Below are 15,019 nucleotides of genomic sequence, written 5' to 3'. Positions count from 1 at the left end.
TGTTCTAGGTACATCTTCCTGACATATCCCCACAAAATAATATTTCTGAGAGACAAAAAAATAACTCTACCTACTTACAAGTAAGATGTATCACACTCCTGGCATCATATTTTGGCATGCCACGATTCTTGCATAAAGGATAGTATTTTTGTGTTCTCAACCACCTACTCTCTAAGAGAGGGCTTGGGTCCCATGCCTTAAGAACCCCCAGGGGAGCTATCCACTGGAGGACCATACATGGATGAAAGATGTCAAAAGAAACTCTAACTAGAACAGTGAGAACATGGTAACAACTGATAACGTATTTTGGAGAAATCCTCTTGTCTACTTATTTATTTGTTAATTTTTATTTTTTTTTAAGGAAGCTCCATGCCCACTGTGGAGCCCAACACAGGGTTTGGTCTCACAACCCTGAGGGATCAAGACCTGAGCTGAGATCAAGAGTCAGATGCTCAACTGACTGAGCTTTAACCAGGCGCCCCAAGAAACTGTTTTGTTAATAAGTATCTTGAGTTGCTATAAAGGTAAATTACCTCTGGCAAGCTTTTGCATTTCGCTGCTTGCATAGTGGGGCTACCATATGGGGAGCTATTTACAATGACAAAACTCTCTACTGAATGAGATTCTCAGGGGGTATGCTAGGCAAAAACAACGATGCTTATAAAAATATGTAGGGAGGTGGGTGGGGGTGACTGGGTGACCGGCACTGAGGGGGGCACTTGATGGGATGAGCACTGAGTGTTATTCTATATGTTGGCAAATTGAACACCAATAAAAAATAAATTTATTAAAAAAATATGTAGGGAGAACTGGAGAGGGCCTTGCCAACCTGGGGCATGGAAGGCATATTGAGGTTCGGCACTGGTTTTCTTGTTCTCATGTGAGGCGGCTATAATTCTTGGGGAGAAAAGAAGATAAAGAATAAAGGAGTTCCTCCTGAGAGTACAGAAGTCTATGAGCTACATGAAATAGTACAGGGGTATATGCCCTGGTTACACTAAAACTAAATGCTGCGGGCAGCTATTAATATTCCTAGAGTGGAATCTGTTTTTCTGCCTATCCAGCATCCATCCACCTCTTTCTTCTGGTGAAAGAATTTCAATTTTTCTTTGGGCAGGGGACAGAATTCAGGCCGATGAGGGTCCGGCTCAGACCCAGGCCTCATGTAACCATTTGATAAAGGCTGTCTCCTTGCACTGGGTTATTATGCTGTGCAATGTAAACCCAGCACTGCTGGGGGTCATTCTGAGGAAGAGACCGTCAGAGAACGGTGCCAATGTGGAATAAAGCAGAGTTGACAGATGAATTAACCCAGGTTTCTGTTCCCATTGTTTAAACACCTCGGTGCTGCTATCTCTGAGTTTTTCAGTTATATAAGCTAATAAGTTTTCCTTTTTTTTAAAGCTTAAGACCCTTTGAGTGGAATTTCTATCACGTACAACCCCAGAGTCTTTTCCTGGTGAGAATAACAAATGCCAGGGATATCCTCGTGGAGGGGTAGCAGAAGCCTGAGGTAGAGCACACTGTGAGACAGACGGGGCCATTTTCAGAAGCTGACTAAAGGAGACGCTCAAGTAGCTAACAGAATGAGGCAGAACAGCCTCACGGTGTGACACTCCAGTCCCCATCACCCTGCACTTAGTGGTGACCAGTTCCCAGCTCTTTACCTGGCTTTTCTCTGATCTTAGTAACTTCACTGTCAGATGGAGTTCTGGAATATGAATGGGAAATGGCTCAGCCCAGAGGGAGGCTTTGTAGGTGAAGAAAGAGTTGAAGAAGAAATATTTATAAGCCAAGGCTAGGCATGCACTGCTGATTCTTTGCTCTGAAAGCTTCCTCAACTAGGGCAGGATACAGTGTGGTTGCTCCCAAAGTGTCTATACACGCTCTGTTAGGAGATGTTAAACACAATTACCTGGTCCAGTGACCATTCATTTCTCACTTCCACTGTGTGATTTAAAAATCTTCTATTCTTTTGCCTGCCTTTGTCCAGATCATCTGTTCCAACAGTCTCTGTTTGACACCCCGAGCTAGATTTGAGAAGCGGTTTGGGGAGGCACCTGGTTGATGCCAAACAGACTGGGGATCTCTGTCAGGGCCTTTACTGTGGGTAAAAGACTGCCCTTATTTCTGAAATGCTGGCGGTCCTGAGTGCAGGACAGGTGTTTATTTGAGGGCTAAAGAAGCAGGGTCCAACTGAACAAGACATTTATTTCTTATGAATGTGTGGGTGTTGAGGGAGGGGCTACAGATAAATTCCTCCCACCCATTTTACTGGTAGTCTGTTTCTTAAAGAAGAATCTCTTAAAGAATTCTCTCATAAGACTGCCTTTTCTTACACACTTTAGAGACATAGAAAAGTGGGGCCCCACAGGCAAAGAGGAACAGTGATTTAGTGAGATTTAGATTTCGAGGATCTAGAGTCTTAGACCATGGAGATGGAGCAAGATGGATTTGGTAAAGAAAAATAGAGGGGAAGAAAGATTCTTGGTCTAAGAAATAAATATGACTATTTCCCCAACTGTGTTGTCACTTCTAAAATCTTTTAATGTATTTTCTTCAGTTCTGGGGATAGTAAGCAGCCTTTTTTGTTCTTTAATTTTTTTCTATTGTCTTTAAAAAAGATCATATTGTACAATGTTGCTCAGTCTGGACTAGTGGCTACGTCTATGACATGCTAGTTAGGGCCAAATCAACCTCTTCATTTGTTTTTCCTCCTTAATAAGTTAAATCAAACTGCTTGGCTACTTTCTGGCTAATTTGCCATTTGACATCGGACGTACTCTGAACAATGGATCTCAATCAGCACAAGCGAGCATATGTCATGAAATCTCAGGTACGGTACTATTTTAAACATTCGGCTCTACTGACCTCATATAACAATAATGATCTCCTTAATGGCCAGATGATGTGCCCTGATTTGGGGTTTGATGTGGAAAATATGGTCTCTATTCACACAGTCCATGCTTAAGTTCAAATAATCCTCTGGCTTAGGTTATAAGGCACCCGGGTGATGATCTCAGGGTATAATAAAGCTGGCACTGAGATTCCTTCTCAGAAGATCAACAAAATTAGGTTAGGGACAGGAATACAAATTATAGGAGATAAGTAAAGAATCCACAGGAGGTCTTCTATCGGCTCAGATTTCCCCTTGGAGAGGGAAGCCTAGAGATAGCGTAGTTTCATGCTAATAAGAATAAACAAAGGGGGAACAGGCCAATTCACAGCTGATAAATTTTGAGGTAAGGGAAAAAAACCTCCTTGGCTGATAACAACACTAAAGAGTTGATTAGACCCTAAATTACTCAGCCATGTCTCTGCAGACCTGGCCCTGCAGTTCGCTTCCCTCTGAGAAGAGTTTGTAACCTCCTCAATGTAATCTCTTTTTAGAAGACAAAATCTGGAATATACGATCAAGGAGGGAAAGCAGCTCTCCTTCCTCCCTGGGCAATAGAAAACAATGGGGCAGCACCGAGGAGAGCTGCCATCTGGACTGCGGTCGGGGACGATTATCGCTGCCATTTCCACAAAGCGCAGGGTGAAGGCAGGTCGAGGCGACAAGGAGTCCTGAGCACGGTGGCTCTGGGGCTCAGGACCCCCGCAGCCAGCAGGAGCAAGAGGAAAAGCAGCTGTGGCTCAAATCTGTGGCTCAGGTTTCTTGACATCCCAGGTTAAAAAAAAAAAAAAAAAAAGGAAAATGGAACAGTTTGCTAGAAGCTAAAGGTGAAGAAGGGCAGCGCGTTGCCCAGAAGAGGAGACACAAACATTAGGTTGGAGAATGGACAGCAGGTGCAGGCTGGAGCGCGAGTGCGCATGCGTGTGCCAGTCTGTGTAGGAGATGTGCGTGCGCGCCTCGTAGGACGTGTGTTATGTGTGCGCTTGTGCATTGGGGAGTGGAAGTGCTCATGGGGTGTGTGCGCGCTTGTGCGTTGGGGAGTGTGGGGGTGTGTGTGTGAGCTTGTGCGTTGGGGAGTGGATGCGCTCGTGGGGGTGTGTGCGCGCTTGTGCATTGGGGAGTGGATGCGCTCGTGGGGGTGTGTGTGCGCTTGTGCGTTGGGGAGTGGATGCGCTCGTGGGAGTGTGTGCGCGCTTGTGTGGAGTGCGGGGGTGTGTGTGTGCGCTTGTGCGTTGGGGAGTGGATGCGCTCGTGGGGGTGTGTGTGCGCTTGTGCATTGGGGAGTGGAAGCGCTCATGGGGTGTGTGCGCGCTTGTGCATTGGGGAGTGCGGGGGGTGTGTGTGTGCGCTTGTGCGTTGGGGAGTGGATGCGCTCGTGGGGGTGTGTGTGCGCTTGTGCATTGGGGAGTGGAAGCGCTCATGGGGTGTGTGCGCGCTTGTGCGTTGGCGAGTGGATGCGCTCGTGGGGGTGTGTGCGCGCTTGTGCGTTGGGGAGTGGATGCGCTCGTGGGGGTGTGTGTGCGCGTGTGCGTTGGGCAGTGGATGCGGGGAGGTTGAGGCAACCAAGCAGCGTTGGTTGTCACGCTGCTTCCCTGAGGACAGTAGTGAGGTCTCCTCCACGCGGGAAGGGAAAGGGTGTTCATCTTCCCGGCCGCCTCCGGGAACTGCAGCCAAGCCGCGACGGAAGCTGAAGGGAGGCGGAGGAGCAGCAGCCTACTGCGGGCCCCTGGCCGGGCGGTGCGCTCCTTCCTTATCCAGCCTCTCCCTTTGTGCCCATGTCACGGATGAAGCGACTGCGAGGTCACAGCGGCACGGGGCAGGGTGAGGACCTGCACTCTTCACCTCCGCCGTCCTGCTCTTGGGGGCATGGCCCAGGAGCAGGTGCAAAGGGGAGGACGGGCAAACACCCCTAATGACAGCCCCGATGGCTGGAGGGGCCCAGACGGGATCCGAGCTGCTTCCAAAGACTCAGTCCCAGGGGCACCAGGGGGGCTCCGCGGTGGAGCGCCTGCCTTGGGCCCAGGCCGTGACTCCGGGGTCCCAGGATCGAGTCCCGCATCGGGGCCCCACACAGAGCCTGCATCTCCCTCTCCCTCTGCCCCTGGTCTCTCTCTCAAATAAACAAAATTTCATAAATGACTAGACAAACCCCTAGGGGAGGGGCGCCCGGGGGGCTCCGCGGTGGAGCGCCTGCCTTGGGTCCAGGCCGTGACCCCGGGGTCCCGGGATCAGTCCCGCATCGGGCTCCCTGCCGGGAGCCTGCCTCTCCCTCTGCCTATGTGTCTCTGCCTCTTTCTCCATCTCTCATGAATAAATAAATAAAACCTTAAAAACAAACAAAAAACTCAATCCTAAAGGTATGCCAAGACTGAGAGGCTGTCAGGGGCCCCCATTTCATCACCGGAGAAGTAATCACCAGCTCTCACTCTTGATCCTCTGAAATGAAAATGTGCACAACAGGGGAAAGAATTACTCCTGAACCAAGGGCCTACACGGGGTGGAAGACCATAGTCCTTTAGCAGGTTGTGAAGTTTAGGATAAATGGACACTGGGGAGTACAGCTTCAAGGAGGCTGCTTTCTTTCTCTTTTTCTTTTTTTTTTTTTTTTTTCCATCCATGCCTTTCATCAGAAGAGCTTGGGAAATGCCCTGCATCTTTTGGAAATGTTTAGTTCTCAAAATACTGCTTTAGAGCTCCCCATTCACAGGGCCGCATATACCATGATGAGGAGAATCGTCACCTATCCGGAGGTTAGGAAAAGCGATGGAGAACGACATACACTACCCAGTAGCGTGGTTACCTTGCCTTTTCCCTGAATGATGATAGTCTTGCATTTGTTTCGGGGAAAATAGGGAGCATAATCTATCAGCGCGCATACAGTTTTCAATCAATCTAACCTACGGGGATCAGATTGTTTTTTTGGCACCAGGACACTGTGTAACTTAGAAACCCGTGTTCTGGCACACACGTGTTTTCATGCTCGGCATCTCTTACCTCCTTCATTGTCCTTGCTATCTGTGCAGAGAGTCTCCATGGCTACATCACATCCTGCTCCTCGCCACCCTGGCTGGCAAACACAATGCCAGCCGTTTTGGTCCAGTGTACATCTTCCATTGCTGTTGCACAGTCCAGGGCAACCCTCTGTCAAAGGAGACAAAGAAGGAAAACACAAGTGATTTGAGTATTGAAAGTTTTTGCACCTAAAATAAACAGATAAGGGACACTTAGTGGGAACAGGCCTTTGTAAACAGCACAAATACTGTAATTGCACATGGATAGAAACAGCAACGATCTCTAAGGAATCTAATTCTTATCCAAGTGGCATCTTTGATTGGCCTGACCCTTGAGACACCACTTACCTGTGCAGGACAGAAATATATGCAACGATCCACTAACTAGCCACAGGCCAGACAAAATTAACTTAAATTTTTTTTTCCCCTTTAGCAAAGCAACAAGGTTGATTGTATGGTGTGAAAAAGCATCCTGAAAAAGGTAATTTCAGAATCCCTGGTGGAGATTTTTAATCTGTTGTTGACATTAGTGGTCGCTCATTAGGATGTGCCTTCTGAAAGCACCTTGTTGCTTTAAAAAATTCTCTCTAAATTCAAAAGCATGAGAGTGGGCATGAGGATGTGAACGATGTTAAAAAGAGAACATTAATTTTATCTGGCCTCAGAGTTGCCGTACATTCATGTGAAATTACAGTGCCTTAAGTAAGTGCACAAAGTATAGGCCAGTCTCGATGACTATACTTTATGCCAAGAGTACATTCCTTTTCACAGAATAAGCAAAGCCCAGGAAATAGTGAAGCAGCTTAGCATCTATTCTAACAAACATCAGGATTCAGGCTGCATACGGATGGGACAGGACCGACAGGATTTCCAACTAAATGTAATAGCTGTGCATATTTGATTACTTAGGACGGACAAAATGAAATACCATAAGGACCACGATAAAACATTGATAGACTGAACAAAAACACGGTAGTGACGTGCTTCAAGACAGAGAGCAAAGAGTGATATTTGGTGACAATCTCCCTAAGGCTTTTATGCTGTTACCTTTATATCCTATCTTGTCTGCTTTTATGGGCAAGGAGGGAAAATTTGGGAAACAATTAAAATAATTTAATATATCCAAAATCTATAATTGTTTCAGTCTAACATGACATTTAAAAAAAAACAATTTTTGCCACTTCCTACTGATGATATCTGGCATGCAGCCAACATGATCTGTTTATGAGGATGACACTTAGGTAGACTTTGGTGTTCTTGTCTATGAGTGTGACGTGATACTGGCAGAAACAAGGATAGAAATGCTCCAAAATTTTAAGAATAATTAGCTACTAATCAGATCTCTTTGGACAGAATTATTTATAATTTGACAGAGAAATACATATTAGCAAAAAGTGCTTACTAGAGCAATTGGGGTTTGTTATCCAGCTTCTTGTAATTAGAATGCTAATCTTGTTTTGGTGACAAAATTTAAGGGAACAATCTGTTTAAAGATATTTATTTTATGTTATTTTAAAAGAATTATTCATATATTGGCTTCCCGTCCTCCACTGTGGAACTTGAAGTAACAATATCTCAAAGAGACGTTCTGTCTCTTAAGATTAGAGCTAAGAGAAAGAAGAGTATTTTGACAGTCTCTTGTGGCAGGGTAAAATGAAATTATACTTATGGATAGCATCAGGTCAGGATAAGATTAATTTTACTTCTGCTTTTCGTTCAGACGATTACCATCTGTATTTATGGATTTTCAATACAGAAAAGGTGAGTTTTCCTTCCGGATGTTTTTGTTTTGTTTTTAACGGAAAAGAAAGATTTAATTGCCCCACTGATGAAGAGGTGCAGCAGAGGTGACTGCATGCACACAAGAATTTTTATATGAAAGCCTGGATATTGCCATGAATATTTTCATATTCTAATAAGAAGCACAAACAAGGAATAGGAAATAGGCAATCTGAGGAGAAAGGGAGAGGGGATTTCATCTTCTGAAAAAATATTTTCCACCTCTTTCTACGAGAACTGAAGAGACAAGAATCTGCTGTTTTCTGCTGAGCCACGTTATCATTTTTGTTTTACGGAATGCACAGTAATTTTGTAGTTTTTCAGAAAATAACAGAACAGAAATTATGAGATCACATAGATTTTGAAACATTTAAAGAAGTCTCCATGTAAGGATAAATGAGACTTCTCTCAACATGTATTAACCAGAATCTTCTTTAGATTGACAATTTCTTATTCTGTGATAAGACAGCGAGCATTTGTGATCCTTCAAGATAGAATTTAAAGCTCATCCGCTGAATTGCCAACAATGAAGATCTTAAGGCAAAAAAAAAAAAAAAAAAAAAAAAAAGAAAAAAGAAAGAAAGAAAAAAAAAAGAAAGAATAAAAACGTAAACAAAAAACAGCAAATGTTCTGTTATCTTCAGTTTTTGTTTCCAGTGAGAACTAATGCTTTTACATAGGAATGAAATCTGTGATAACCCAAAATTATAAAAATGAGACACGGACATTGAAGTCTCAATACTTTAAATCCAAGGCATTTCACATAATGTAAGCCTGATTTATAATTTACAGAAATATGCATGAGAAACAGTCTATTTTCATACCTAGTACAATCTGATACACGGTTATATATAGATATGTAGATATGTCAACAAAGAGCAAGTATACAGTACCTTTAACTATCTTATCCAAATAGTGAGCTTGAGAAATTAAAAAGGAAAAAAAGAACAGACAGACATTTCAGAAGTGTCACATGGGACAAGGAAATTTTCAGAATTTACATGCAAATCGAGTAGCTGCAGCTGACATAAGACTCACATCACACGACAGAGATGCACTTCATTATCTTCTAAAACTGCAATATATTCACGTTTCAGGAAGTGCGGTCATGATTCCAGGAAGCACTTTAGCATTTTCAAGACAAGTGTACAGGTAAACTAACACTGCCTTTCACAGATTATCTGGAATTCACCCACCCTGATCCTTCTTGATTTTACTTTAATAACTACATAGAACAAGTGGAATCAATTCTTTTTACTAAAGAAGTTGGGAGATTTACAGCTATGAGAGCTACAAATAAACTTTTTTTGGGGGGTGGGGGATAGAAAATAATGCTAATTTTTTAAAGGTTTGCTTTTAACAAAGTAGTTTTGTAATGGTTGCACAGTTCAGGGCCTAAAAGGACAATACAGAAGGCCTGGAGGAACCATTTATGTCTGTTGTAATGCTCTGTTTCTTTAACCTGAGAGAGGGACTCACCGGAATCCTGCTTCCCTCTCTGTCTCAAGTCATCTATGTATTTACATACTATCAAACTTTAAAGTTTAATAAATAAGCAAAAAAGCGAAGTAATTGAGAATTCTTGAGCCAATGGAGCAAACTTAAAATACCATGAAAAAGGCACGTGTAAATTCTATAGAAAATGATTGCCAGAAGCCCTTGACTACATGTCAGATGGGACAGTGATGTATTGCATATGTAGTCAATTATGAAACAGAGACTCTTCTAAGATCCTGTTTCTTTTCAGGATTTGTCCTGAACAGCTCTGTTTCTCACAAAAGCTCTGTAGGAACAGGATTAAGACTGAAGTCTTTTACTGTTACCTGTCCATTTAATCTTTCATGAGGTTACAATTAGGCTACACCTTTCCTCTTGAACGGAGGCATAAATACCTCTCTCCCTTCACTCAGCACAGAGATGTAATATATTCTTAATAAGCCTGAAATCTTCTTGCTTTGTCAAAACTCATACATTTTTAATGACCTAAAATTGCTTTTCAAAGATGCTTATGTTGATTATTTTTCATTACTGACACATGCAAGTGGTAGCAGAACTCCTAACAGAATGATTTAAACTATAACTTCCAGTTGAGCCACTCAGGTCTGGGAGTTTTGTCATGTGCATAAACAAAACCATAAATGCTTCTGACACATCGGTACTGTGGATACAAAAGGATTCTTCATGTTGCCACAGGATTCCATTAGAGGCTTTTGAATTGCATTTAAAAATAAGTGTGTTTATAACTAATTGACAATATTGCAGGGGAAATTAAGGTGAAGAAGAAACACTCTTAGATACCACCCTGAAATTATAACTTAATGAAAATAATCATATTTTCAAACGTTAAAATAAAATTGTGCTATTGTATAACATCATTCATATGATTTCTTACTAGTCCCTTCCAGACATTATATAACCTAGTAGAGGTTCGTAACAGCTCAACTGATGATCTAAATATACACAAAGTGCCTTTAAAAATTCTGAAGTTTCTGATTCAGACAGGGTAGTATTTTTGAAGGAATTCTTAATTTCTAAAAATGAACCACACTGCTCATAGTTGGAGAGTCTTGCTTTTACATTGAGTCCACTTCAGTTAACACAACCAAAATACGGAATGGAACTAATTCTGACCTGGATTAGTAGTTTTAAAGGAGGAATGGATTATTTCTAATCCAGCCAATCCCCTTATTTTAGCAGACAGAATCAATTGTGCAAAACTGTGGACTGATTACAGGTAAAAGGAGGTTTGTCATTGGGTCAAAAGAACAACAAAAGTGGAGATGAAATCAGCAAATATATTTAAAATACGCGGCAGGTCAAAATTTATACAACACTTCAAATATTAAAAATATTGAACACAAATGTTGCAAACAGTTAAAACCAACTATAAGAACAGGATCTGTACTGAGAAAGAGATACCAAGATTTGTCATTCGCATTTTATATCATATGAGGTAATAGTGTGAGGCTGGTAGCTTCAAAAGAGAGAAAGGGTAAAAACCACCATGTATATTTTGTCCTCGAAGATTAAAATTTCTGACAATACCACAAAAGCCTTGTTCTCAGTAATACGATGCTAAAAGGAGATGTCGATATGTGAGGTTCAAATAATTATTAAAAATAATAATTGCAACAATAAAAACATCATTATATAAGCCACTACAGGAAATTATCAGAAAAATGCAGGCATGTTGTAAGAAGCCATTAGGAACAATAATCATAAAAATAATACAGTATATTTAAAAATTAATATACCTAACAGGCTGAAATGCACATTAAATCGCAAAAAAAATTTCTTTGAAAACTAATGAGTGTGTTCTGACACTAAAACAAAGTCCTTCCTATTAGATCTACTCACCAAAAGTTTTAAATTTGCTTTATAGAAGAAAACTCTTATAAACATGAGTGCTAGACATATATAATGGAACGCCTTAAAAAGCTATTCTCTAGTAAAATGTATTTCATAAAACACTTTCCCTGGAGTTTCAATTTATTTATCTTTAAAAAAAAACCCATGTGAGACAGAGAAGGTGAGTATTATTACCATATTTCTTGTAAGACAGTGATTCTCATATCTCTGAGTAAAGTGGTGAGAGTTACCGATTCTCCCCCCAGAAATACATGCATGCTCACAGACACAAAATGCTGTCTGATTTCAGCTCTTCCGTGAGCTCTGGTACCATAAATTGCAGACTGTGAACACCTGGCTGATGTATTAATGGTCCCCCCAAATTTCTAACTCTGATCCCAGTCTCTGTCCTGGTTCAGACCAGATTTAGAAGAATGCAGGGGACAGGCCTAAAGTACCCTGATCCCAGCTCTGCTCCCTGAAAATAAGAAAGGCTTACTTGGCATCAGATACTGCTCTAAGCACTCTGTATTAGACTCTCCCTTAATCTTCCTCACAACCCTAGGAGAATGGGATAGAGTGCAGGTGAGTGTCTTTTAACTGTCGGAGCTAATTCCTGGTCTGTGTTCTCTCTCTACTGTCTCTCTTTCAATTTTCACTCAGATACACAGTCCTCTCTAGAACATAACAAACGAAATGACTGATCAGTTTTCAAGCCCGTGTGTTGGAAGTCTGTGGTCTACTTGCTGATTCAGATGGGCAAAGATTCGGTGGAACAACAGATGTGAAAGAAAGGTCTGGATCATCAGAGTATTTTTATTCCATGAGTAGCCCATAGACCTCCAGTGTCACCAAAGCAAATGAGCTGTACTGTATCCTTTGCACACACTCCCCTCTAGATGTTTCTCTTTAAAAAGAATTATTACTTTTGTCAAAGCTCCTAATAGCCATATTTTCACCTTCTGTGTCTTAGGGAAGATCGGTGGAGGTGGAGACTATCAGTGATCTACTTTTGTCTGTACCCCATAGTCATGACCTGGAGTCTCAGGTCCTGTAGGAGGGGCTCATATTTACTCTTGTAGTCAGTTTTTAACACCTAATATGTACACTAGAAACAAAGAGCAACTTTTTGCAAATTCTACCTATGTGTTGTTGCCTCATCTGCCGATCTATCAAAATTATGGGCACCCACCTCCCTCCATTTCTTTCAGTTATCTGATTCTCCCTTTTTTCTCACTGAGTCCTTGTCAGGGAAGAAGTCTAGGAGTATGAACACTGGAGTAAATGTAAAAAGAGAAGAGGTGAATCAAGAACTAGTTATAATCACTTCATTAAGAGATTCCATAAGAACACAAGACATATGGGCTGGGGGGTGTGAATCTTCTCCATTAGAAATGTAAACTCTGGGGGAGCCCGGGTGGCTCAGCGGTTTGGCATCGCCTTCAGCCCTGGGCCTGATCCTGGAGACCGGGGATCGAGTCCCACATTGGGCTCCCTGCGTGGAGCCTGCTTCTCCCTCTGTCTGTCTCTCTCTGTCTCTCATGAATAAATAAATAAAATCTTAAAAAAAAAAACAAAACTCTAAGGCCATGCTAAGCTGTCTTCCCATTGCCTGGCTCATGGGAAACTCTTAGTATCCGAATAAAATGATTAAGTGTACTTCTTATGGTGGTTCTAGTAGGTCTTACATGTGTTTGCAGCCTTTGAAGAAACTCTATGAATAATACAGAGGCTACTTTTTGAGAAACATATGTGAGCAATACATTTCCAAATCCTGCCTTTCTCCTTCATCCATCTGTTTCTCTCCCCTCTTCCAAGCCATCCATCCAAACTACATACAATAGTATTAACAGTAACTACCATTCACTACTCCTTCCGAGTGTGGAAAACTACGCTAAGCATTTCACATGAGATGGCTTAATGTTCACCACTGTACGGGCAATAGTTAACTTCTGTTATCTTCCTTACTTAGTTCACCAATGAAGAAACTGAGGTCGAGTGAAGTAACTTTCTCAAGGTCAAAATGCTAGCAAGAAGCAAAGCTAAAATTCCAACCATGTAGTCTGTGACCAAAGTCCATGAACGTAATAAATCAGCTATATTCACAATTCAGAAGAATCAGAACTTCGTACCAGTGTAAGGTAGTCTAGAGCATCATCTGTTTTTGGAATGGTCAATAAATTTACTTGAATGAAAAAATACGATGAAAAAGACGTGGAAATCTTTAATTCAACATTGACAATCAAAGGGAGAAACCAGGAAGTAAGATTAAAATCTAAACTAATTTGAAATATTAACCTACTGGACCCAGCTTCATAAATGAGCGTACCTTATGCAGGATAAAGAAAGCGGTAGCATGATCTAAAAGCCCAAAGCTCAGAAAACCAACTGGCAAGATATTAAAACAGAGGGAGAAACCCAAGAAGAAATGAAAACAAGTGAGTTTGAAAAAGAAAAGAAGTAGTTCAGTGAAGGTATAACTTCTGTGCAGGAAATCTTTTGAGTGGTAGTCCCAAAGAAGGCTGCTCTGCTTCGGGGGAGGAACTGGGATATTCGGAGGTCTACCCAGAATGGCACTGATGCCAAATTTGCTTTCCTTTTACTGTCAAAAGGATTTTTAAAAACACAAAGAAGAAACCAAGGCAAACCAAGGCGGTTGTTTATACAGGAGACAGCTCACAAGGGAAAAATACAAACAGTTTGTGTATACACAGCTGCTGATGTACATAGTCACAAAACATTCGGATTCATTCTACTGTCCACAATATGCTTGGCTGAATCATCTTAACTCGGTTACAGCATTTTCACTGGGCCGCTGAGTTGACTCCTAGGTAGAGCCTAGATGCAGACAAATAGCACAAAGTCCAGAAGCTGGAAATATTTCTCAGTTTAATTACAACAATAAAATCTTAGGGGCCCGTCTTCAAAAGAGGATAATTCAATCAGATGAGTACATAATAAAACACAGACATATTCCTCACTATGGCGATGACTGCAATGTCCTTGGAATCGAGGACAAATTTTTATTTAGCATTGTGTGTTGCCTCATACTTTGTAACACAGACTTAAAAAATGATTCGCATTAGTATCTCGTTAAAGTTGTAAGTAGGTATCATTCTTAGATTACTCACTACCAGTTCCTGTAGGATGACAGAAAAGCACCAGTCGGCAAATAAGTGCATATTAAATCCATTTATTCCAATCAGTAGCTGTTTAAATCAGTGTGCAAGCTGCACACCCATTGGTTTGCTGTTCCTTAATTGGTACACACTGCCAATTATTGATTACCTTGTCAGAAAGGATTGTGGCAATGATACCATTTTAAATATCAGAAAACAATTTATTCAGACCCCCTTCACTCTGTTCTCCCTCACCATAAAATTCTCATTCTAAGATTAGGATAAAATAAAACATCACAAATATTTTATCCTGTTTAGAAGAGTCACTTAATTTGAATTTTAACAACTAGAAAGTGAGGCTGTGCCAGTAAAGAAAAGCAGTTTGTGTATGTGTGTGTCCACGCACATGCGTGCAACATGTTTGAAAAAGCTTTTGCTCCCCTAAAATTGGCAATACATTATTGAAAGCCCGTATCCAAATAAATTGTTTTTGAAACTTTATATATTTTGTTCTTTTTTTTTACAGATAGGAAATTTGGTGAACAAATTATCTGTACAAATACACTGCTTCTTACATGCACCCCACTGCAACAAAATGCCATTATTCTGGTTTGGAACACCACACTAAGACATTCCAAGAGAGGGAGATAGTATTTTCTTCATTTAAATCAGTCCAGAAACAAAGAGATTCCATGGAAAAGGTGCTATGAGATAAACCAAATTTCATAAAGTCTGCATTGCTGGAAAAGTGCCATGATAAGCTGCAAAGCTTTGTAAAGATAACTGATAGAAAAATATTTGATATTTTCCTTCAGTTTAGAATTTTGTGCCTTACTGTGGACTACATCTACATAATGGAAGCACCA

The 15,019-nt window shown here is 41.3% G+C and overlaps 1 protein-coding gene across 3 annotated transcripts in view; it reads right to left on the bottom strand.

Annotated features, from left to right (window-relative positions):
- TENM3 (teneurin transmembrane protein 3) overlaps window positions 1-15,019 on the bottom strand; it is a 609,811-nt gene that overhangs the window by 72,258 nt on the left and 522,534 nt on the right. For 2 of the 3 annotated variants that reach the window (XM_041753665.1, XM_041753666.1), the window contains exon 13: window positions 5,891-6,037. In XM_041753665.1, the coding sequence (XP_041609599.1) occupies window positions 5,891-6,037 (147 nt within the window). Of the gene's footprint in view, window positions 1-5,890; window positions 6,038-8,579; window positions 8,607-15,019 lie in introns of all 3 variants that reach the window. The other variant, XM_041753664.1, reaches the window with a different exon arrangement.

The sequence above is a fragment of the Vulpes lagopus genome, chromosome 4 (genome assembly GCF_018345385.1).
Source record: "Vulpes lagopus strain Blue_001 chromosome 4, ASM1834538v1, whole genome shotgun sequence".
In the NCBI taxonomy this organism is placed as follows: Eukaryota; Metazoa; Chordata; class Mammalia; order Carnivora; family Canidae; genus Vulpes; species Vulpes lagopus.
Note: the sequence above shows the minus strand (reverse complement) of the source record. Positions and strands in the feature narration are given on the sequence as shown.